The sequence below is a fragment of the Rutilus rutilus genome, assembly GCF_951802725.1.
Source record: "Rutilus rutilus genome assembly, chromosome: 14".
Classification (NCBI taxonomy): domain Eukaryota; kingdom Metazoa; phylum Chordata; class Actinopteri; order Cypriniformes; family Leuciscidae; genus Rutilus; species Rutilus rutilus.
The window spans coordinates 18,637,551-18,664,406 of record NC_140219.1 but is presented as its reverse complement, the minus strand read 5'-3'; the positions used below and the strand labels follow the sequence as shown (position 1 = coordinate 18,664,406).

The following is a 26,856-nucleotide window of genomic DNA, read 5'->3' as shown; positions in this document are numbered from 1 at the left end:
AAACGCTGGTATATCAAAGTCAGCCCTCCAACTGTGGGCCTGAGTTTATGTAGTAAATTCATATAAGGCTTCAATTAATATTTAATTAAGCATTCGAAACAGTGGGTATATTTAATGTTTGCTGTATGATCTCACTTAATAAGAAACCTCCACTAACACGGCTCTGATTTTGCAGCAGCACGTGGCGCCATGCTTGTGACAAGAAACACACATGAGCTCTGCTCGCCCCCTCATGACTCATATTTGTGACTATAAAGTCAACATTACATGACTGCCCCCAGGTCTTCAAGCTGAGTAGATTCTGTTCCTGACAAGAGAATCGTACTAAATAAGAGAGGTAAGAACTGATAGCATGCAAAATTCAACTGGTTTAAAGCTGTAGAGAGACACAAATTTGTGTGACCTGAATAAAGTGCTTTGATTTTTTTTTTTTTTTTTTTTTTGAGGTAACTAGTGCACTACATTAAATTAAAGTGGGGAGACGGGCATTATGGCACTGCATGATTTGGCATTAAAGCTCACAGGTAGAGCTCTGTTTGTTCAAACAGGATAAATACAACAACAGTAACAGTACACGATAAATAACAGCACATACGCACAGTTTAAAAATCCAGGTCCGTTACGAACACAATGTTTTCATTGGTCAATGTTTTCAAGAGTGAAGACAGCCACAAAGGCCAGATAAGAAGAGGTTTTGATGGGCCTTGATTCATTAAAAAAAAGTGTCAAGTCTACTGGGACAATCCCAGAGTCAGAATGTTCTAGGCTTCACGTAGTCAGGAGGACTGAAGTGCTTAGGCGTAGGACTGATCTTTAAGAGCGCTCTCTGGGTATTCTGAAATGATGATCTCTTGTAAGGTGTAAAAAAAAAAAACCCAATATGTATTTTGCATTTTAGTAGTGTCTGATCGCAGTGACGATCAGAACAAGAACGTTGGAATACAATCCTGCTGGTCAAGTCTGAATCCGTGTCGTCTCGTCCAAAATGAGCTACCAAGTGTGAATGTGAAGGTCCAATATAGCACTAGATGATTCCTTCACGGTGAACTGAGCTTCCGCGCTTTACGATTCCCTGGATCTGCAGAGAAGATAGGGCAGCATGGATCATATGCAACAAGGAAGCTTTCGTCTCTTCAGGGAACTACACTAAACGGGCAGCAAATGTCCAAATAGACTCTCACCTCCAAGCCGGTTGGAGTGATTCTTGATGCGGTCTCCCAGAATGCCCTGCAGGTTGGCAGTAGGGATACGGCCTTCTTGTCTGCGACTCAGATTCTTCACCAGCCTGTGACAGTTCACAACTAAACTGATTCACACCAAACTAACATTTAAAGCCACTTTAGTGTTGTGAAATTATCATTTTTTTAACTACCGTAAGCCAGTTAATTAAATAATACGGTTAAGAACTATAGTTGCTACAGAAATCATTTTGACCTATAGTCAAAGCTTACGGAGTGTATAAAAGCAGAAATGCGAATGCATTTTTTGTTGTTGTCGTTAAAGCACTTGCATGAATTATTCAGTAATACATGTATTATTTGATCTGTAAAGTTCAGGGTTTTGCACCATTCAGAATTGAGAACGCCTTTTGAATTCAATTCCTGGATCTGAACTATTTAAATTGAGTGAACAAACAGGGTTTAGATTTTTTTATGTTAGGAAGTAGAATTAAAATAAATTTACATTTATATAACTGCAGTAGTGAAACTAGTGAAGCAACGTGCCTTTGAAAGGAATCTAATTCTTTAATTCAGAATTTTGCAATAAACCCTTTGCCCAACCCTTGTTAAAATTGTTCTTTTTGATAATAGGACTACATTTCTCACAATGCTTCACAACACTTTTTTTTTTTTTTTTTTTACACATTGAAAGAATCAAATTCATGATTCTGTTGAGTTTAAATGGATAGTTCACCCTGAAATTTCTGTCAATTTTTACTAACCCTCATGTTGCTTAAACCTGTATGACTTTCCTACTGTGGAACATAAAATATGATGCATTTAATGAATGTTGGGAACCAAACAGTGACTATTGATTTTCATTGTATGGACAAACAAACATTGAGGCATTTCTCAAAGTATCTTTTGTTTTCTGCAAAGAAAGTCGTACAGGTTTGGAATGAAGTTTCATTTTCCAATGAACTATTCCTTTATTAAGTGGCGTTTGACCCAGAATATCCCTTTATGTTCCCCACACATCACTCACCACTGGCCATCATTTTCCTCATGCTGTAGTTGTATGATATCACCACACTTAATGATCAAGTTATCCAGCCCGGCTTTCCTCCAGTCGACAAAGGCCCTATATCTCCCTGGAACCTAAAACAAAAGTGAAGGCTATAAAAAAAAAAACGTGCGTCACGCCGTCACCCTACACGAGTTAGCACATCTGAAATAAGTGAGTGTGGGATGTCTCACCAGATGAGCGGCGTCCTCCTCCTCAGTGTCAGACGGGTTAGAGAGGCTGTTTGCTCCACTCCAGTCCTCCAGACCTTCACAGATATCTACAGAATAAGGTGCGCCCGGCCAGCCTACACAAACACACCGCACACATGCTTCAGTGTAAACTCTTGCATTCTGATTCATGAAACACGTTCAAAATTCACTATACAGTGTCTGATTAACTCAACTGATGCTGACAGCCTGCGCCAGCTTAGAGATCATGTATGTGGGTGGAGAAATCACATGCTCCTTCATGTTTACTGCTTGTGTGTGGCTTTGAGCTTTGGCTTGAAGTTTGTGGTGATGGGGATAAAGGTTTTACACTGAGTGTGATGTCTAGGATCAGGTGAAACAGTAAAAATTACACTTTAAAGGGTTAGTTCACCCAAAAATGAAAATGCTGTCAGTAATTACTCACCCTCATGTTGTTCCAACCCCGTAAGACCTTTGTTCATCTTCGGAACACAAATTAAGATATTTTTGATTAAATCTGAGAGCTGTCTCACTCCTCCATAGGCTTCTATGTGACTGAAACTTGCTGGCCCAGAAAAGTTATTAAAGAGATCGTTAATATAGTCCAAGTGACTCCAGTGGCTCAATCTTAAGTTTATAAAGCGACGAGAATACTTTTTGTGCGCAAAAAACAACAAAAATAACGACTTTATTCCACTATTCACTTCCTTCTATCTGGGCCTCGAGTTAGTTCACGTGGTGTTTTTGCGCAGCGCGCCTGTGTTACACGTCACCACGTAGGCTCACTATTGGCCGACGCTGGTCATGTGTGTGATGCGTGGTGACGTGTAACACAGACGCGCTGCGCAAAAACACTACGTGAACTAACTCGAGGCCCAGATAGAAGGAAATGAATAGTGGAATAAAGTTGATATTTTGTTCGTTTTTGCGCACAAAAAGTATTCTCGTCGCTTGATATACTTAAGATTGAGCCACTGGAGTCACTTGGACTATATTAACGATCTCTTTAATAACTTTTCTGGGCCAGCAAGTTTCAGTCACATAGAAGCCTATGGAGGAGTGAGCCAGCACTCAGATTTAATTAAAAATATCTTAATTTGTGTTCCGAAGATGAACGAAGGTCTTACGGGGTTGGAACAACATGAGGGTGAGTAATTACTGACAGAATTTTCATTTTTGGGTGAACTAACCCTTTAACTATGCTGCTTTGAAAGTGTTTATAAGTATACGTTTTTAGAAGCGTTTATACGAACTTACCTTACTTTTTTGGTAAGTACTTACAATTAAGTTTGTACAATAAGACTACACTTGCACTGTGTTGGCCTAATGCATTCACGTCTGCATTGTATACTTAAACAGCATACTTAAAGGGTTAGTTCACCCAAAAAATGAAAATTATCCCATAATTCACCCACAAGCCATCCTAGTTATATATGACTTTCTTCTTTCAGACAAACACAGTCGGAGTTATATTAAAACACATCCTGGCTCTTCCAAGCTTTAGAATGGGAGTGAATGGTACCTTACTTTTATGGTAGATCATCCATCTATCATAAAAGTAAGCCATATGGCTCCTGGGGATTAATAAAGGCCTTCTGAAGTGAAGCGATGCATTTTTGTAAGAAAAATATCCATATTTATAACTTTTTAAACTATAATCACTGGCATCCGGTAACGGCCGTAATTTTTGGGTGAACTAACCCTGTGTATGTGTGTAAGTGTGTAATACTCACTGCGTCTGTTGCGCTGGTGCTGGCTAGAGCAGCTGAACGGGTCTGGACTGCTGTGGCCTGACTCAGTCCCCTCTGAGCTGACTGACGCTCTTTGCTGTTTGCTGTGGGACAAGAGCAGAGCATGAAGTGAATAAACAATTATTCACACATACACCATATCTTATACATGAAACAGGAGCAAAACCAGCCATCAGCTCAGCACAAACCATATAAGAAGCTGGCAGATATGGACAGATGGCAGAAATTTCATGACTCTTTCATAACAGATGTGCTGATAAGGAAATGGAGAGAAAATAAAGAGATACGCTCTTGATTTATTGAGATACGACTCAACAGGATGAGCTTGTTAGCATATCTGTCTTGATCTAAAAAAAAGGCCTGTCTTCAAAGCATTGTTCAACAGCCAAAACAATGGAGTCAAACTAAACTCTTCTGGTGTTCTCTTTTGTTTGCATGTCATGCAAAACAGATGCAGAGATGAGCTGGCAAAGCATCTGCCTGTTATATTGATGAGCAGGGCACTGCTGGTGAGGTCGGAGGGGTTAGGTGTGTATGGAAGGGACAGCGATGGTGGTTAAAGCCCTGTATGTGACGGAGCACAGATCCCGCCTGCTTTACCACTGAGCGTCACTGTCGCTGGGAGGGGCGAGTGAGGCGTGGGCTCCGAGCGCGAAGGCACACACACACGCCCCCCGACAGGGACACAAGGTCCAGGCGGGGCAGGCAGCCCTTAAGAACGCCACGGGAAGGCCGCACGGCCCTGTGGGAGGACAGGCAACCACACACAGCGGCTTCATCCCCATCATCATCATCACAAATACTTTTTTTTCATACACTTTGACTTTGGATTTGTTAAAATAAGACAACCTGAATGTGTATGGGTTCCATATATGCAAATACAAGAAATATGTCAGGCTTACACACAGGGTCCAAAATGAACTAAATTAAAAATAGCACTGCGACCATGGCGAGTAGATAAAACACCTACTCAGCAGTAGGCCAGTTACTTTATAAGTAACTCCAACATTATATGACTTAATTCAAATTTTAATAATGATAATCTGACCTTCACTGATGTTAGTGACGAGCGATTCAAATCTACTTAACAAAACATCTATCTATCTATATCTATCTATTGTTTTCTGTTTTAAAATCTTAAAATCATTCTAATATGCTGATTTGCTACACAAGAAACATTTCTTTTTATTATCAATGTTGAAAACAAGTTGTGCAGGATTCCTTAATTAATAGAAAACTCAAAGGAACAGCATTTATTTAAAATAGAAAACTTATGTAACATTATAAATGTCTTTACTCTCACATTTAGTCACACTGTGTCCTACTTACTGACCCCAGTCGTTTGAATGTGTATATATATATACAAACATATATACAGCATATATAATAAATATAAAATAAAATATAATTTGAGTAATATGTAATATAAATATGAAATGTAAAACTAACATTTTATGACCTGTATATTTATTGCAGGTAAACTTTCTCAATTCACAAAAGTTGCATTTAATTAAAAAAAAAAGTTAATTTTGGACCCTGCTTACACATGTATTGCTAAAGCAGGGGCTATAAAAGCAGGAATGGTACTGTAAAAGCTATTGGCAGGATTCTGGGAAGGAAATGTCATGTAAGAGATCTAACAGCTAAAAGCAGCAAAAAAGCTGGTCTAAGCCAAAGGGTCAAGGAGAGAGAGTGATTGGTGAGTGTTGATTATGAGGGATTAGAGAGGGGGGGCTCAGGGATAGTGTTTTTGCACATTAGTGGACTCTTACCTCACGGAGAGGGGAGGAGACATTTGCATCTGCTCTGAGACTGCAGCAGAGTGACACAACTCCTCTGGACCAACGAGAGAAAATGACAGATTACTCAGAGGACTTGTGGTGGAATAACAATGACATTTTATCATGGGAAATGTGTTGAAACCTTTGAGTTGTTTCTGCTGGTTGGTCAGAATCTTTCTGATCTCGTTCAGCCAGGCGATCTTCACCTCCACTGTGGGTGCCTATGGGAAGTTTTTGCATATCTATGTATATAATAGTAATCATTATCACAGTCCATTAAATGATACTTTCTTTAGTTTGTTTGTAGCTATCTTATTCATTTTAAAATGATCTCATTTTGGTATTTACTTTTTGATTTATTTTGTATTTGTATGAGTAACATATCAAATACATAATACTGTATGTTTGAGCATTCATTTCGGAATATTATGTAAGAAAAAGGGGGCGGTCAGAAATGGTCTATTGACCGTGAATCATGTTTTTATTTGAAGCTTGATAAATGTGTAAGTAGTTCTCTAGGTTTCATTATTTGGCATTTGGACAACAGTTACAGTGCAAATTGTGGTTTGACGGATCTAATTGAAATGATAACCTCTATGAAAATGAGTTGAGAAGAATCGCTCAGACTGCAATTGCATTCATTCTTACCTGTATCACATAGACTTCCTCTCTGCCACTGTACCAGATCTCAAACTTTTTCACATCTCCTTTGACATTCTCCGTAATGCCTACTGCACTCATCTGCATCATAAACACACCATTTTATACTCACAGTCAGATACATAGATACCTGCTGTATAAACATTTCATATCCTGTGACATACAGTATAACATCATTTTAAAAACAAGGAAAGAATGTTGTCAGGAACAAACCGGCTGATATACAGCGATGCATGCACATGTGATGCCTCCAGGGCTTCCTGGGTTTGTATACGTGCTCACAGCAGGAAGTGTGCCATACCTTAAGACAGTGCTTGAAGCTGTAGGAGGGAGTTTTGTCGGCGTTCTCTCCATGTTCCTCCCGCCGCTTGCAGAAGAGCAGTGCGTGCTCGTGCAGGAACAGGTGTCGCTGCATGGGCTTGAAGCGGGCCAGTTCCTTCACGCGGGTCGGACCCTTCTTATGACTAATCCACACACTGAAGGAGCCTTGCATTAGCACACGGCCCAAATCGCTGAGTTCGCCCTGCAACGAACAACATGTTAACTAGGCATTGACACACACAGACACTCACTTTAAGTTGGTAAAAATGTCACCTCATATCCAGTGATGGCAATCTGGTGCATTGAGTCATTGACTGACTTCAGCAGGTCCAGCATGGCTGCTAGCGCCCCCTGCAGTTCAGAAACTCTCTCACAGCCTGAGCTGTACTTCAGAAGCTCCTGTTATCAGACACAAACAATTCCTGATTTCATTATTGACAAAAAGATGCTTGCTAGTGTTATTTTAGTACTGATTGATTTAGCTTTTATTTTTGTATTTTTATTTTTTGTTCATTTTAGTTTAATAATAGTGTAATGTGCTTTGGTCATTTTATTATTTCTTTAAAATATTGCTATTTAGGTTTAATTTATTTTTAGTTCAGTTTTATTTTCTATTTACGGTTATGGTTTTTAAATGTAGTGCTTCAACTTAAAGTTATTTCAGTTTATTGCTAAGGCAACATTTCTAATATTCTAATATTAGAATAAATATTTATAATATTTATATTTAATATTATTTCAACTATTTCAATTAACAGAAATGTTTTTAATAGTTTTACCTAACAATATTAACCCTTATTCTTTCATCACAGAAACTACACACTACTGGCTACTTTATTAGGTACACCTAGTAAGTACTGGGTTGGACCCCCTTTTGCCTTCAAAACTGCCTTATTTTTCATGATATAGATTCAACAAGATCCTGGAAACATTCCTCAGATATTTTGGTCCATATTGATATGATAGCATCACGCATTTGTTGCACATTTGTCGGCTGCACATCCAAGATGCGAATCTCTCATGCCACTAAATCCCAAGTGTTCTCTACTGGATTGAGATCTGTTGACTGTGGAGGCCATTTAAGTATAGTGAACTCATTGTCATATTCAAGAAACTAGTTTAAGATGGTTTGAGCTTTGTGTGTTATCCTGCTGCAAGTAGCCATCAGAAGATGTGTTCACTGTGCTCATAAAGAGATGGACATGGTCAGCAACAATACTCAGGTAGGCTGTGGCGTTTAAACAACGCTCAACTGGTACTATGGGGCCCAAAGTGTGCCAAGAATATACCCTCCACACCATTACACCAACAGCAGCAGCCTGAACCATTGATATTGTATCCATGCTTTTCACACTGTTTACGCTAAATTCAGGCCTAAACAACTTGAGCAGTTGAACAGGTGGCTGGTGAGTGTATTTCTTGGTGGACTAAAATTACAAGATTGCAGGATGATATGATACCAATTGCAGATCACATTAACCTTTATCCCAGACAACCTTTTCAAGCACACTGAGGTGTACAATTTTCTGGTCAAACGGACTTGGCACCAAAATATGTACTGTAGTGTGAAAGCGTCCTATTTGTATTCAGCTAAAGTTCACACCTTTAATAGGAGTTGATATTTCGTAAGGCGCTGGACTGGTTTCAGCAGGTATGAGTCAAGAGCAAGTTTATGTTCCAGCTTCTTTTGGCACTCCTGAAACACAAAGCACACATCTCAGATTTTTTCTAGATGCATGCCAGTGAGCTGCAAGTGCGATTATAGATGGAGATGGTTTTTATTACCTGGAAGAACGGACAGTCAGAGAACTGCCTCCATAAGGACTCAGATCGAGGCTTGTTTTGACAGTAACATTCATATAAATGGAAATGGTCTTTCTGAAAATAGACAGATATTTAATGTTAGATCTGTTTCGTGAAAAAACGAGTAAAGACATGAACACTAACCTCAAATTATTCTCATACGGTGTTTTAAACTTCCTCACCCGTTCCAGAAAACATGCCCCTACTGCCTCTGGACTCTCTAGACAACTTTCCAAATCCTGTAGGAAGACACTGGAAAACAAAAGACATATACATGCATATTCATATATATATATAGATAGAGGTAATTATTTGTTTTATACACCCCTCACTGAGTGTCAGTCAGTCTATCTATTACAGAGATGGAATGAGGCATAGTGTGACAGGGAAAAAAGGAACCAAAATAGTTGCTAAAATATTTATGCATACTAGACATTGTATACATAATTCCTGTGATGGCAAAGCTTTATTTATTTTTTTGTGAAGTTTCACTCTATAGTGTCATGTGATCCTTCAGAAATCATTCTGATAATATGCCGATTTGGTGATCAAGTAACTTTTCTTATTATTGTAAATGATGTCAGGATTCTTTGATGAATAGAAAGTTGAAAAGCATTTATTTAAAATAATAAATAACTTGCAACATTATAAATGTCTTTACTGTCACTTTTGATCAATTAAATGCATCCTCTATGAATAAAAGTAAAAAAAAAAAAAAAACTTTTGAATGGTAGTATATACATTTTAAAATATTATTCTATATTTAACCACATCCTTTAGTATCTCATTAGTATGTTTCTAACCACAAAATGTTTTCTTGTTTTAAACATAAATCTGTCAAAAAAAACAATAAAAGACACTTAATTCAAAATATATTCACTAAAAACTAAAAGTCTTTATTTTAAAACGATTTTGCTTCTCAAGTAAATTTATTTTGTTGTAAGGATGTTTAGCTTTTTTTTTTTTACTGGAAAACAAGGCAAGAAATATAAAGAAATAAATGTTTGCTGTGTATAGCCTTATAATCTTACTGACTTCTGAAAGGTAGTGTATGTGTATTGTATATATGTGTATTGTGTGTTGATATGTATGTACAAATCATATATGTTCTACAATTAGTGTGCATTACATTAAGTATGCACTACAATTAGTATGTATTAAATAAAATTTACACCACAAACGCATAGTTTAAATGTGTATACACATATACACATAGTATATGTGCTGTAAAAATCTAGTATGCAATTACAATTAGTATGTATTCAATGTAATATTCACTACAAATATGCACTATGCAATATCTAGTACATATAAATAATTTAGCAACTATTTCGGTTCCCCAGTCGCACTATGCCTATTTCCGTCTCAGTAATAGATAAGACTGACTGACACTCAGTGAGGGGTCACAGCTGTCTATCAGAGCCCCCGCTCTGCTGATGCGCTCCCTTCCAGCTGAGCTCTCATTGGCTTAATCAAATCCTTATTTGACCAACAGCCATTTAGCTGTAATTAAAGTGCTTTAATTGGCGTAACGACTTCCTGCAGTCAACCAATTTGGCAATTTGCCTCACCCGGGGATGAAGACCCAGCAGGGAAGACAGGTTTCAAAGCCGCTGGCAAACACAGCTGCATAAACCGATAAGTTTTATTTAAAATAAGATGTTTTATGAAGGTGTCTTGAAGTCAAAACTGAGAATGTGCAGTTGTGTCTGACTTGCTTTATCTCACAGCAAACAGAATCATATTTCCGTCTGAAGTTACTGTTAACATTTTGCTCCTGCCGTTAGCAGCGTTATGAAGTTCTCTGTGTGTGTGACTGTGTGTGGCCTTGCCTGCTGTGGAAGTTGTAGATATCAGGCAAGTTTCCAAACAGCACATCTCTCTTGTTGCGAAGACTTGCTGGCAGGACCGAAGCAAGAGACGGATTGTCCATTTCAGCCCTGTAGCCCTGCAAAATGTAGTGAGAGAGATCATAAACAAATCCACAGCATCAACACCTCATACAGTACATTTAAACTCTATTTTCAGTGCCACAATCAGAAAAATGAAGGTCATCTTACCAGGAGCACCGCCAGCAGCTCCTCCACATAGATCCTCTCGGTTTCTATCAGCTCCTTCATCACATGTCTGGAGTCACACACATTCACAGGGTCGTCAGACACGTCAGAGTGTCATTTAAACAGACCGTGTCAGACAGCAGACTCACCGTTTGAGCAGGTCAGTGCTGTCTTCTCCATCTATACTGTAGGGGAGAGGGCTGGCCATCTGATAATCATGAATCACCTCAATCTGATGCGCATAAAACACTAAATGATTTCCTGATGTTGATTTAATCAAACCACACATACTGCACATGTCGTCTGTATCTTTTCTGATCTTTATCATCTTTTATACTATATATGCCAAACAAAATATTGACAAATATATTTATTTTTTAAGTTTTCTAAATACAAATAAAAATCACGATTAAATCACATTTTCAGATTTTTAACGTTTTAACGATTGTCAATTGTGAAATGTGTGATTTAATTGTGATTTTTAAATGTATTTAGGATACAAGCAATGAAATTATCCTTAGCAAAGCAAAAGTTTAAAATGGCACCATAATTTCCACTACAGAGACTTACAATAAATCACAATAATACAAAAAATCATTTAAGATGTGATGGAAATGAGTTTCAGACCAAAATGAAAGAATTCTACTGTGATTGGACAAACAAACATTAAACTAGTGAGAGAGTTTATTTTCTACAGTTGAAGAAACATCCATATATTGTATTATGACATTGGTAGTAAATTCGGACCATTGGTAGTGAAAGAACCTTGCAAATGAAAAAGTACTGTTTACCTTCCTGCAGTTTGGGCTTTTCCTTGATGTTCTTTTGCCTGGCAGTGGAAGGTCAAAGGTGAACTTTAAACTGGAATTAAAGTCTGCTTTAAACAAGAAGAGCAGGTGGATACAACACAGAATTAACACTAACACAACACTCAAAACATTTACAAGAAAAGCATCTGTCATTTTTTAAAGGTTGCTTTACTAAAATAGACCAGTGACTATAACACTAAACATTAACATCCACAGCACTATGACCAATCATTTGATATCAACAACGACATTCAGACAGCACGGATCTGACTTTGGAAGTTTATGACCTCTGTAAGTGAATAAAATCCACCCTAAAGCCCTTGTTTCAGCTACAGATCCTTCTTTACTTTGCGTTCCTGTCAGATCACTTTTGATGGGCTGTTATCCAGCTGTGCTGAAGATCACTGTGTGTCAGGTGAGCTCTGCACATCTCTATCGCTTCTTCCCTTGATCTCTCCATCTTAAAGTGCTTCAGCTCTCTAAAGAATACTGAGTGCCAGAAATCTCTCTCCTTTATCGTCTCCTTCACAATTAACTCATCCATAATTTTAATCTAAAATATATTATTATTCTGCAATCCAATTTAATTTTTCTCAGGACTGGTAAGCGAACATATTTAGAAGCTGCCATGGTCACTAATGACGTATACAGTTTAATGGTCATTACACAAAATTTGACCACTATTGACCAATCAGAATGAATCAAATGTAATCTTTGCATTCTGGGGTAAACAAAAAGTGATCCTTCCTAACTTACACAAAGGCTTTCATTTGACTGTAGGTCATAAAAAAATCCTTTGTTGTGTGTCCCTGGAGTTAAAAATTATCAAAAGAGCTTTAATGTGAACCCTATTTCACAACTTCCCAGGAAGTCTGCATTATCCGCAGGGATTTATTAGTAAGAAGTAGCAGCTGTGTAGTAGGTTGTTTGGCTGCTGTCTAGCTTCATCTCTCAGATATGAAACATGTAATGCAGAGTCTTGAGAAGGATGAACTATTTATAAGATTGTGAGAACTCATGGCTGAAAACATATTGAGGATAAGTGGACCTAAATCAAAGTATTTATTATAAAAATAGTCTTTTTCAAGGTCTTGTGCCGGCACATACCATGTTTGGGGGAGAAGAGGGGGGATTTTGAGCGTGGTAGGTTCTCTGGTCGAGGGGCCACCAGTTGAATTGGCCGGACGTGTTTGTGTGCCAGTTTCCTCAGGCAGTTCTGTCTGGACTGAATTAGAGCCTGCACAGAGCTATGCTTTTGAAACGTCTTCTCTATATGAGCCTGAAACAGCACAGACACACATAATTAGGCATTTACATTTATACATTGCCTAGAATGTAGCCAAAAGCCGCTTTTCCACCATCGGGCCAATACAAATACATCAGTCATTGCAAGAGTTTACAGATGGTATAAGATGTAAATAGCGACTGCGTTGTGAAGGATGATCAGATACTCTGCTCAAGAAGAAATCGCTTGGCAAGCTACTGAGAAACTGGCAGCCAGGCAACAGACAAGTAACCAATCCTGAGTGGCGATGTCACTACACACACACACTCTATCAGCCAACCAGGCTGAGAATTCCTGGCTGAGAACAGTTTGTAATCTATATCTGGAACAGCATTATTATGGTTTCTAATAATATATCTGGAACTGTTCCTTGCCGTCCTCAGAACCGCTCAGCCCGAAGGAGGAAAAGCGGCTTAATATTCAAAACATCTAATTTTAGGAATTAGCCATTTAGAGAACCATATTGATCAATTGTTATTCTGAACATCAGCCAAATCAGTCATAAATACGACAGATACTGAACAATCAAAACTTTCAGCTTCAATCAAAAGCTAAAATGTACATTTCTGTAATTACTGTCTGTAAGAACTTAGTCTTTTCGTAGTCTGTCAGTATTCACCTGTATATAAGGAGTGAGCACAGATTCATTCTCCAGAAAGAGCACATCCGTGCCTGCACCGAGGAGAGGTGGTGCCCCCTCCAGGAACTTCTCGATATCTCGAAGAGCTGACTGTGCACCCTCTTTAGACTGGAATTTATCCACCTGCTGATTGGCCAAGAGATAAGCGCCATCATCACACCACCGCTGAGCCTGCAGGACAAAAAATATTACAAATCCATGAAGATCAAGACACTGGAATATTGTCAAATATATACACCCTTAAAAATAAAGGTTCTTTATTGGCATGTATGGTTCCATTAAGAACCTTTAAAATAAATGGAACTTTTTCATTGGACAAAAGGTTCTTTATTATGGATAAAAGCTCTTTAGATTACTAAAATGTTCTTCACACTAAGAAAAAAAATGGCTATTTTAAGAACTGTTCACTGAAAGTTTCTTTGGGGAACCCAAAAATTGTTCTTCTATGGCATTGCTGCAAAAAAGTTTTGATTCAGAACAATATTTAAAATGATATCTTTATCGTTACAGAAATCCTCCTTGTTGTGAATTGGCCTTTATTCGGCAAGGACACATTCAATTGATTAAAAGTGACAGCAAAGACATTTATGTCACAAAAGATTTCTTTTTCAAATAAATAAATAAATAATATATTAGAGTTTGCACAAAGAATTTAAGGAGCACATCTGTTTATAACATTGATATAATAAGGATCATGTGCCACTGAAGACTGGAGTACTGATGCTGAAAATTCAGCTTTGCCATCGCAGAAATAAATAATATTTAAAAATATATATTAAAACAGAAAGCTGTTTTTTAAATTGTAATAATATTTCACAATATTACTGATTTTACTTTATTTTTGATAAAATAAATGCAGACACAATTGAGAATAAAAGGCTTCTTTCAAAATGATTAAAAAAAATCTTAACGACCATAACAGTAAATGAGATTCTGTAAAAAATAAAGAGGGAATGTGTTATCTCACCTCTTGGAGGCGACGCAGTAGGGTCAGTGCTTGTGTCAGTGAGTTGCTTTTAGTACTGAGGGCAGAGGTCAGGGTGTCACACTGATGTCTGAGTTCATTACAGCGCTGGATAATCAGAGCCATGGCATAGTGGTGCCCAGCAGCCAGCTGATGCCCGTGCAGGATAAGAACCTGAGCCCGACTCATCTCCTCCTAAAACACACACTGCTGTCAGAAACACCAGTATATGTGTGACTGCATGTACAACATGAACAGGGTGGCATGATGCAGCTACCTGCGCACGTTTTTCCAGATTGTCCAACTCTCTGACGGTCTGCTCTGTTTGGGACAGGGATTCTCCTGTGACACTTATCTTCCTTTCCTGTGCTCTTAATTTCTCTAAAGAGCACTCCATCTGACAGAAAGAGAAAATGTGTTAAAATACCTTCAATGAATCTTATTATTATCACAGAAGATGATCAATCTTTCTTTTCTTTACTTTTACTCTTGTAAGATAAATTGCTCGTGTTTGTTGCAGGGGTGTAGAAAAGAATTGAAAAGCAGGGCAAGATTCCAGAATTTGTAACTGAATAATTAATATAATGCAGTTTTACTATTATAATAAAAACTATCAGCATTTTAGAATTTTATTTATATTTATTTTTGCATGACTTCTGGCATCATTGGTTGAATACTGAGCACCATGTTGAATTCAGTGGAACAAAGTGATTTTGTCATACATTATATACAATACAGTATATTATTTTAGATTTACTCATTGCCTGGCCATGTCATACTGTATAAACACTATGGTACTGTTTACTATGGTTTTGCTACATTTTATAAAAAATTAGCAAGATGTTTATAGAGTGCTGTGGGGATTACGTATTTTATAAGACAAAACCCGAAACGAGTTCTGGTTCCATCGTCCCGAAGTCAATGGGTTTTTGTAATGGGATTTTGGTTAAAAGCCTGAAATAAGGTTTGTGGTGAATACAAACTCAAGATATTTTCACCAGTGTTATATTAACTTCAGGGTTGGCCTAAAAAAATATGCCATCACTGCAGCACTCTATTGCAAGGCATTAAGTATTAAGCAATTGTCCTGGTATACAATGCCAAAACTTAAAAAAATATAAGGTTCATCAAAAAAAGTCACTTTGAATAAAATGCAAACTCTTGCCTTGACAGATCAAAATTACCCAGAAGATGTGGATATGATCAGAATCATTTCATGATCAAATGCCTACACTGGCTTTGTATAAAGCATTTGTTTGTGAGCCAAGATTGTATATCAGTACAATGTGATCATGGCTAAAACAATCAGAAGCCGTTTTCGATGTTAGAGACAGAAAGTTAGTTCACCTCCTGAAAACTGTGCTCATATCTCAGTAGTTGTAAATACTGCTGCAGTTTGAGGTGGTGTTTATCAAAGAAGCCATCAAAAGCCATCTCCATATCTGTGAGCTGAGCCAGCAGCCTGCAGGAACACATACATCTAAGTTAGGAAACTTCAAAAAGTTCATGTCATTTTGGAAAGGAACATGTGTGTGTATATGTGACGCATACCTCTGCATGGTATCCCAGTCCTGTGTCATGTCCCAGCGCGTGTCAGCGTCCGCCTCCTTCCTCGAAGTCTCCAGGTTAGAGAGTAGCTGCCGCCCTTCCCTCATCACAGATCTGATGGCATCCTTCACCCATGAATATTAACAACAACACTGCTATCATTGACATCACAAAATCGAGGAACAAAACAACAGTGAGAGCCCAGAGGGGCTGGACAAACTCAAGAAAAGACTAGACAGGGACTGCAGACTGGGGTGGAATAGACCTTTTGTGCTCTCTTTTAACGCACTAAGTTCTGTGTACGCTAATCATAGTTTATTCCCCTAGGTTTGGTACATCAAATATTTTTGATGTTTTACTTGGCAAAAGCAAGTGGTATAAACAAAGGACCGAAGTTAGGGTAGACACCATGTTTAATCTGATGCAAAAAAAAAGAGGCTGTGAGAGACTGTTTAATAGATTGTCCTGTCAAAGGTATTAGGTCACCTTTAACATATCCAGTACATTATTTCTTCATTATTATTATTATTTTTGTCCATTTCTGACTATTACTAATCATTTGATCATTTTGCAAATTCTTTTATAATGAGTTTGCATGCCCCTCTACTAACCTCATATTAATTTAGAGACTGGTGCAAGATAATTGTATATTTATAAACTAGACAATTACAAAAAAATGTATTATTTAATGAGTATACACTATACTTTATATCCTACTGTTCAAAAGTTTGGGGTCAGTAAAAAAAAAATTTGAAAGAAATTAACACTTTTATTCAGCAAGGATGCATTAAACTGATCAAAAGTGACAGTAAAGACATATATAATGTCACAAACAGACTACTTTGAACAGTAGTCATCTACTGTACATGCTAGGCTAAATGGCTTTTGATGTTATTGAGAGCACTCCCTACACACGAGCGCCTCATTGAGCTGTACCTTAAGTCTCCTGTATTTCTCGGTGTGTGACATCAGTAGGAACTCAATAGCACTGCACTCCTCTGATAACTGTGTCTCAGCCAGCTCTGTACCAAACGCCTGCAGCATCTGAGCAATGTCTTTAACCAAAACCGCAAAACTCTCAATGGCCTGTAATGAGCAAAGAGACTGCCTTGTTTAACAAGATATTTTTGTGTATTAAGTTAATATATGCATTGCATCGTTCTTTACTGTTCTCAAGACTATCCAGTCGCTGTGGCAGTAGTCAAGAGTTCCTCCAAACTCTGAGGTCAGCTGGTTCTCATCAATGTACCGCAGCAGATCTGTGACAGAGCTGAGCATCACCACCTTAATAACAGACACACGTGGGGTCACTGCAGTTTGCAAAGATTGTAAAATTACAAAGAATTGAGGTTGTAATGAGTCATACTGGCATTTTGAGCATGAAGTCCTCTTGACTAAAGCGGAAGCCGAGATCTGTGACGGTACGCTGGAAGAAGCTGGTCGGTCTCAGCACCAACACCAGGTGAAGGTTTCCAGGGAATGAGGCCTAAGACAGAGAGAGATGAAATCAGCCTGGCAGACACACAAGGACAGGCCACCTTAAGGGACAGATAAAGGCATGCTTAACCCTTAAAAAAAATGTTAACATGTTTAAGGAATGCTGACTTCCATGGAAACTTTGGAAAAAACGTTTTTCAATTGCCTTTAATGGTTAGATTTGATTGTTTTACCTTCATCCCAGACTCAATGTTAAAATAAAAATCGTTTCATTTTCAAAAATGAAATATGATCAATTTCAATTATTCACTATTAATTTAAATTCTTTCCAGCACAATAATTCCCATGGCCAAATAAAGTTAGTACAAATGCTAGCTATGAAATTAGCCTCAGCAAGTCTCCCGTTGCATTATAAATAAATAAATAAATAAATATGGTTACAATGTAATTTTCACCATTTGGAGTTCAAAGTAGACATGAGAACTTTTAAAATTTTAAAGCACTTATATCAATCCTTTCCTATTTCCTTACAAAAATGTATTATTTGGCTTGCACGATTGTGCAAGTTGTACTTTTAAAAGTGAGACTAACTGCTGTATGCTCTAAGAACATCTGAACATCTGTGAAAATGAGTTCACATTATCAAATGTCACAAATTTAAGTATCTGATTGGTCATTTAGAAATGGCACGGAATCATATTTCTGAAATCACTTTAAATCATAATGCCTCTGTTTTTAAATCTTCATATTTTCTGTTGTTATCCATTTCCAGGATTAAATCCCAGATTTTCAATGTGGTATCTTACTTTTGGACCCCACTGTATATGGGAAACATAAAGTACATTAAAAATAAACCTCAATAAAAAGTACAAATTCTAAAGTTCAAATATTACTCATTGAATTGAATGTGATGCTACTCCATGTCCCGTAGGAACACAGACAGCACACATCAGTCACAAAGACAACTGACAATAAGTCTGGACAGACATCAACAAGCTGTCAATCAAATTGATCAGACAACACTAAAACTAGTTAACATGATAAGATCACCAGTCTGTTTAGCTGCTCTCAGTGACATCTACTGTAACCTAACTACACAGCTTATAGAGAAGACACGAGCTGAATGACATGACAAGAATTTGAAACATATCGGTCTAACCAGCCTTATTTATTACTTTGACAACAGAAACAGGAAGTCGCGATAGTTTATCTTAGCACACTGAAAGGACACCACTTGACATTGATTCGTCCTTACGTATTTGTAAACATAGCATCATCTGCGACAATATTCACTCGGATGTCGCTTAAATTCATAACAATACATATCTTTATAGGTTACGTGAATCAATAACGCCTTCGCTAGCATACCCAGGACGAATGACTAAGCTAAAGGCGTCCGTCGCGCCGCAGTGTACCGCTATGAGCTCGCGCTGCCGCATTGAGCTCATCTAAACTTCAGTCCAACTCTTTACTGCAACTACTCAAGACACATTACCGTGGAGCGGCGGATCCTCGGAGGTCCACGCCTGTAGTTCCGCTCACTCATAATTATCGATGTTTTATGAGGATGTTTTAAGACCTCGCCCATCCTGCTGTGGCAGCCCGGTGCCCGGCGCAGTGGACGGTCTGCAGGATTCATCGCCGCAGCGTCGGGAGGGTGGCAGCACCGTCTCTCCTGCGGTCTCCTCACCTCTCCCTCGCCTCAAGAGCGTCATCATGTAAAAACCTGCGCATGGTTTGTGCTAACTCATGCATTCCCTTTGCCTCGCAGTGAGCTCGGATTTCACACACTGTTCTGCAAGCTGTTATTAAAATCAAACTTCAGTCAGAGCTGCCGCATTTAGTTATTTATTCAGGCTAAAGCTCAGAGAAATGGGCAGTAAGCACATACTGTACTGTACTGTACTGTAACTGCGCTGATGCACTTCAGCACCGCGGACAGCGACAAGAGCAGTTTAGCAGAGCGCAGTAAATACAGGCGCGTGGTGCATTCAATCCCCAGAGGACAAATAAGGGTCAATTGTGCTCATTTATTTATTTATTGCCTAGCTCTATTAAGCTTTTCAAAACTACAATAAATATGCAATCAGTACAAATGACTTGAACATCTACGTGCAACTATTTTCACTTTCTGAATTAAAAGTAAATTATGATGTTTAGGATCATTATAATCAAGAATATCACAGATTTTGAACCTTTAGAAAAAATGCATCCTAAAAACACATCAATAGTCAAAAAAATGTGTAAAAGAAATATTATATATATATATATATATATATATATATATATATCTTCAGAAATATATATGAAAACTTGGCAACACTTAAAACCTTTATGTACAATGCATTATAAAAGCATTTTTAATGCACTAATTATGTCTTTTAATGCACCGTATAATGCATTGTATGATCTCATGAATAATTGAACCACAGTTAGGCTATAATACATTATAATATTCATTGAATATATATATATGAAGAGTTCAGATGCAAAAGCCTCTAAGTGCCATATGAAATTTTCTTCTAGAATGATCATTTTTATAAAGCTTGTATATTTAAGTTTAGTATTTTCACTTAAATGACAATTCATAGGTAATTTTCATTGCCATTTAAGTGAAATTACTGAACTTAAATATACAAGCTTGATAAAAATGATCATTCTAGAAGAAAATTTCATATGGCACTTAGAGGCTTTTGCATCTGAACTCTTCATATCTATATATATATATATATATATATATATATATATATATATATATGTATGGTGTATTATAAACAAATTAAAATAATATATTATAATACAAAATAATAATAATAAAATGATCATTCTAAATGACACTTCATAGCCTTTTGCTTCAAAAAAAAAAAAAAAAATTTATAAATAAAACATTGTAATCTCTCACCGCTATCCTTGCCAGTGCTGTTTTGATTGAGGTCCAAGTATCTAATCTTCGGTCTAAAATGATGATAAATTTTACACCAGGTTGCCGTGCTCTGAAAACATGTGAAATGCATCAGGTATCACAGTAACTTCTTGGTTAAGAACATTGGCATTGTAAATATGTATAATGTATGTAAAATGTACACTGGATTTTTTTGCATTGAAATATATATATATATATATATATATATATATATATATATATATATATATATATATATATATATATATATATATATATATATATATAACAGCTCAATTTCTGTAAGGGCTTTTGCAAGGCTTTATGTGAAGAGAATACATAAGGGATTTTTGCTGTACTGCAATGCAGTGAGATGAAGAGGCTTGTAAATATTAGACACAGACCTTGGGATCAGTGTGAGGTATGAAAGAACTTTGGCCAGGGCTTCTTCAGGAATGTCACTGAAAGCAGAGCATTCTGGGAGAGTGATGATGACACTAGAGTCCTCACCACATCCCCCTGTAATCCAAATAAACACATGAAATTATTACTAAGTCAAGGACAAATTCTGTGGCAGCTGAAATTTATCCTATCTCAAACATCTCATCCTAATGAAGTTTATCTGATATGATGAGACAAGCCGTTAGTCCACATGTATAATGTACTTTACGTCTCCAAAAAATAGAAAACAGAAACCCCACCTGATAAATAGGCCACTTGTTTTTCAATGTAGCCGGCCACTTCCTGCAGACTCACAGGCACTGTGACCTCTGAGGAGACACACATATAAATCACACATAAATAACACCGCAGCAAGCTTTAGGTCATGTTTCTGTGAGTTTGTGTGGCTTTGTCACAGTTATGTGAAATTTGAAGAGCAGCACCACCCAGTGTTCATATGTACAAAGTACAGCTGTAATTCACAGTGCTATATAAAATGCTAAAGTTATTATCTGTTAATGGAATCCTTAGTAATATTGACAACAACATTAGTAGTAAGTGGGAATGAGTCTTAAGCATTCATGCCTGCAGAACCATCAGGATGGACTGAAGCCATAGACGGTGGTTCGGTTTCCTCTGAGCCTCGTCTCATGCTACAATATACTGAAAGTGGAGGTTGACAATAGAGGATGTGTTCAAATTACACATACAGCAACACTGGTCTCCAGTGACTTCACCATCAACTCACTTCCTGAGTCTGCGGCAAACAAAAACAAATGAATTCCGCAAGGGGAAACGCAATACGCTGTAGAAGAGATTGATTATTTCAGGTCTTTATCAAGTTACATAGAAATCAAGCTTCTTTTTTCCTACTATAAGGCTCCCCACATTCTATACTATAACCATGATAGATTAAAATAAAAACACACACACAATTACATTTATGTATTCAGACGCATTTTTCCAAAGTGACTTCAAGCAATTCATCAAGGAGCCAAACATATATGTAAATATAATATACAAGGCTAGGTTTATTTGACAACTATAAGCAAACTAGAGAAGAGAAGAAATGTGTGAGTGCATTGGTTTAAGGGTGTGTGGTGGTTAAACATGCTATTGATCTTAAATATAGGGTCATGTCTAGCAGAATGCTAACAAACATGTTGTAATGTGTAAAAAAAACTGCTAGCTAACTTAACCTATTATAATAAAAAATGAATGCTGACGTTAAAGTTTAATGAGTTTCCAACAGGTACAATGTTGCTGGGGCAGAGATGAATGTCCCGACAGAATATTTAATGGCACTCGAGACAGTTTCGATAGTTTAAAGCATTAAATACTGCATACAGTATATATACACCTCAAAATCTAAATTAATGAGACTTCTGGGAACCCTTTTATTCAAGATAAATCAATAATTGTAGTCAATTTTAGTGAGATGTATTTAAACTAGACTAAACCATGCAATGATAAAAATAGAGGTTAAGGTCTGTGAAAAGATTAATCATTAAAATCATTAATCAAATTAATATATTTAGACATTTCCTATTTTTCATTGAGTCTGTTTAGGCACTAATAACTGGAGTAGCCTATTTGCTCATCGTTCTCTGTTTGTTCTTCATGTGATTTCAGGCTTTATAAGAAACCCCAGCATTGGCCTGACACTGTTAACTTTAGGCAGCATCGCCCTTATAAAACAACATAGATAGAAAACCACAGCTTACACTCCTTTGAGGGTGTGTTCAAGAGATTTCATCCAGTCTGTGCAAAATAAACATTCTGGTTCCGTCCATGTGATGTGGCATGTCTAAAGGCCCCATTAACACCATAACTATAAAGATATAGTTCTAAAAATCGTTCTAAATATAAAAGAATAGGAGTCCACACCACAACAACAAAAATAACAGCACAGAGAAACAATATCGTGGGAATCACATTCTGAACGATTTTTTCCAGCTGAACGATAAAAACAACGACAGCCAATCAGAATCCATCCTACTTTAAAGGGATACTCCACTTTAAAATGAAAATTCTGTCATCATATACTCACCCTCATGTTGTTTCAAACCTGTATGAATTTCTTTCTTCTGCTGAACAGAAAGGAAGATATTTAGAAGAATATCAGTAACCAGACAGTTTCTGGTCTCATTGACTTTCATAGTATATTTTTTTCCTACTATGGAAGTCAATGAGACCAGAAACTGTCTGGTTACTGACATTCTTCTAAATATCTTCCTTTCTGTTCAGCAGAAGAAAGAAATTCATACAGGTTTGAAACAACATGAGGGTGAGTATATGATGACAGAATTTTCATTTTAAAGTGGAGTATCCCTTTAAAGAGCTCACGCATTTAAAGCGACAGGTGACAAAACTGCAGCGCACGCTTAGAGTAAACAACGTCACGACATCGTAAGCTGGTGTGTACGCTAATATAGTTATCATTATCTTTATAGTTATCGTTCTTGGTGTGACCGGGCCTTTACTCAGAAGGCTTCTCACTAAACAAACCTGTACTGCTTTACAAATCTAAGATTCAGTAACTACAGATAGACTTTGATCTGTCCTGTAAGAGACAGGTTTGTTTGTCTCAAATATGCTCAGATTAAGACAAAACAGGGGTAAAAAACAGTAAAAAAAGTACAGTAAAAAAAAGACAGTATTTTTTGGTTTCAGTGTTGTGATTGTTGTGTTTATATTTGATTTTTAAAGGCTGAAGTATATATTAAATGCATTAATGATTCATTTTGAGAAAGGCTGTTAATTCAAACTGTGCTGATCCAAAAAAAAAAAAAAATTTTACCTCTGAGTAGGCTAAATAATAACCATTTCTGATTGTTTCACAAACATCATTGTAGATATTTTGGGCTTGAATGTTAAGAGGATTATTGCATGAGCTTTTCTACTGTAAATTTAGAAAAGCACTAGGCCTAAACCACAGACGGTGACAACAAGCTTAGATAAACATGTTTTTTTCGATTCACAAGCTCAAAAGTATTTTGACACTTTAGTTACACTTACACCTGTATGTGTACACTTGGCTACCTATCAAGCCAAGAGGAAATATACCAAGTAAAACATTACACAAAAAAGAAATGTATTGGTTGTCAAATGGTAGTGGTTAAAGGGATAGTTCCCCCAAAAATGAAAGTTCTCTCATCCTCAAGTTGTTCCAAACTTCTGTGAATTTATTTGTTCTGCTGAACACAAAAGAAGATATTTTGAAGAATGTTTGTTACAAAACAGCTGATATAGGGCACCATTGACTTATGGGGAAAAAAAATACAATGGAAGTCAATAGTGCCCCATTAACTGTTTGGTTACATTCTTCCAAATATCTTACTTTGTGTTCAGCAGAACAAATACATTTAGACGGGTTTGGAACAACTTATGTAAATGATGACAGAACTTTCATTTTTGAATGAACAACCCCTTTAATGTGATGAACTACACCTGACCTTACTAAAAATCATACTGTATATTCAATAAAAATCACCTTGACAGTGAATCATGTGTGCCACTTGGCTTAATATTTCATCTATGATATTTATCAATTAAGTGTGGTTTAATATCCAAATACATTTTGGGGCCATTTTTGGCATAAATGTGGAAGCGTCATGAATGATTAGCACATGTTAATTTCCATTTATAACATACAATGTAAATCAAAGCTTTTGTAATAAATTAAATTTAAATCTTATCTTAATGGGATAGTTCACCCAAAAACTAAATTAAACCTGTTCATCATATTAAGCGATCAAGTCTCTTCAGAAAATGTGTACTAAACCGCTCGATCTCTTTATGAACTTTTTGTAGCGTCAAAGTTTCAGTTGCGTAGACTGTCAATGGAGAGACAGAAAGCTCTCAGATTTCATCAAAAAGATCTTCATTTGTGAAAGATCATTTTTGGCTGAACTAACCTATTAACATTTAAAACCAGATCTAATGTAATGTGGTTGTGGGAATGAAGGGGTGAGAGTTCAGATCTGAGGATTAACAACACAGAGTACTGAAAGGCAACTCAGAAAGCAAGTTCAGATTTAAATACACTTCATCATAATTGTAAACTTATTGTGTCAAATATACTGAGGAATACTAACATCTGACTTTCTTTGAACACATTCTGGGCATGCACCAGCCAGACATGTGTTCACAATGACTCTGTTGTTGTTGTGAACCTGTCTCGGCCTGAGAGGGACTACAGTCTCGTATTACACTGCATCATTACAACATAATAAACACCTTTCCACAGCGTTACTTTAACACAGACGTGACACTTACACTCACATAAAAACAACACCAACATGGAGACAGATGCCAATGACCCGAGCCACGCTGCCAATGCTAATCCTGCTACGATCACTTTGAGGAATCCGAAGCATTACATAATGCGTTATAGTAAATATTACATAACACACAACAGAATTGAGTGATTCAGACTTGGACCTTTAAATGCATTTAAGTGACGCCTGTGGAAAGACACTGGCTAAAAATGAAGATGCTGAGTCATTGTCTGAGGAACATCCTCTGGGTTTAAAGCCGAATTGAGAGACAGAGAGCAGGGCAGGGGGTTAATAATACCGGTGCTCTACTTTCTGTCTCTCAACGTGCCTTGTTTTTAAAATGGACAGTACAACTTCTATTTTCAAATCTCACTGCTGGCCCAAATTCACATTGTATGATTATAAACTGAAAGCTTACTGTATAAGCCCATCAAAACACTCATAATATTGAGATTTCATGGAAACATTATGCTTTTCAATAGAAAACTGTTCATCCATGCAGAATTCCAACATATGGTTCTGGAATTCCCAATGCATGTCATTACAGAAAGATTGAATCTTACACATCATTCAAGCAGATTATCAAATATCAGATCTAGGTTATGGCCAAAACTATAAATAGCATACATAATCCCAGCAATACTACATAACACACCAGTGAACATCCTGAGAACATGCTCTCCTTAAGTTAAAGTGGTAGTTTTAAAGACACATACATGTAAACATATACTCACGTTGCAGCGTGCTCTCCAGCTCCGAGCCTGCCTGCAATAGGTTGTAATAGCCCTCCATGTCTTTTTGGGGCTGTTGAGGAGAGGCCGAGCCCATTCCCTGGCTGTTCCCGGAGAGGGGTGACTTGACTCTGGGCCTGTCAGGCCCTCACATCCTACTCCACCAAGGATTCATTTCACTACCTCCACAGATCAGATCCCAGCTGAGGCTCCACTTCAGTTCCGTGCCTATGAACTCCTCAAGTCACCTTGAGCAGGAGCAAGTGCATCCACAAACTCCAGCAGCACGGACAGTCCCCCGCTGGAGGAAACGCTATCTGGAAATATCTACTGTATGGCAAACAGCCTGCTGCAGCTGGTGAGCACTGCAATATCACATCTCAGCTTACAAAAACCACACACACACACACATAAGGGAGGGGCAGAGAGGATGAAATCCTGTCCCAAAAGTGAATCGCATTAAAAGGGTTTCCTGTCCACAGTGCTGACGGTCTGCTCTCTTAAAACACACACCACACACACTCCATCCGGCTGCAAACTCCTGTGAGATAGAGTGCGTCAGATCTGCATCGCTGTTAGACTCAGACTATTGACACTCCGCCAACTCCCTCCCCATTGACTTACTCCACTGTGGAGTTTAGACCCCGCCCACTGCTGATCTCCACCCTCCTCATTGGTCAGTTTTCCCTCACAGGCAGTGACTTTCTCACTGCTGTAAAGGATCTCTGCATGCTGTATTACACCCATTCTCAGCCTTACAAGCACACACACACACACACACACACACAAACAGGCAGGCTGTTCTGAATATCACTATTGACAGCAAAACTATTTTTTCTTCCAAGACTAAGAAGTTGCATTGTTCAGAATACAGAAAAGTATGACGTGTGGGAAAATTGCACAAAGACAAACAGCTACATGAATAAGAGGCATTGTTGACAAAGAACACACTATGTATGCTTCTACAACCACATCCTATGTCCACGAGAGACTGCTGATTTGAAATAGCATATGGCATTACAATCTTTATTT

At 37.5% G+C, this 26,856-nt stretch overlaps 1 protein-coding gene across 1 annotated transcript; it reads right to left on the bottom strand.

Annotated features, from left to right (window-relative positions):
- Positions 1-443: 443 nt before the first annotated feature.
- On the bottom strand, positions 444-26,420 carry mcf2a (MCF.2 cell line derived transforming sequence a). Its single transcript, XM_084429911.1, has 30 exons — positions 25,828-26,420; positions 21,074-21,142; positions 20,777-20,891; positions 20,373-20,463; positions 17,400-17,519; positions 17,201-17,317; positions 16,970-17,119; positions 16,037-16,158; positions 15,833-15,947; positions 14,763-14,882; positions 14,489-14,680; positions 13,501-13,692; positions 12,704-12,875; positions 11,579-11,661; positions 10,937-11,019; positions 10,791-10,857; positions 10,563-10,678; positions 8,913-8,982; positions 8,713-8,805; positions 8,531-8,623; positions 7,201-7,326; positions 6,908-7,129; positions 6,595-6,687; positions 6,089-6,167; positions 5,938-6,001; positions 4,148-4,248; positions 2,418-2,530; positions 2,206-2,318; positions 1,182-1,285; positions 444-1,078 (listed from the first exon to the last, which is right to left on the bottom strand). The coding sequence occupies exons 1-30, from the start codon at positions 25,919-25,921 to the stop codon at positions 1,038-1,040; spliced, it is 3,330 nt and encodes a 1,109-aa protein (XP_084286037.1). The 5' UTR covers positions 25,922-26,420; the 3' UTR covers positions 444-1,037.
- Between the last annotated feature and the right edge of the window lie 436 nt (positions 26,421-26,856).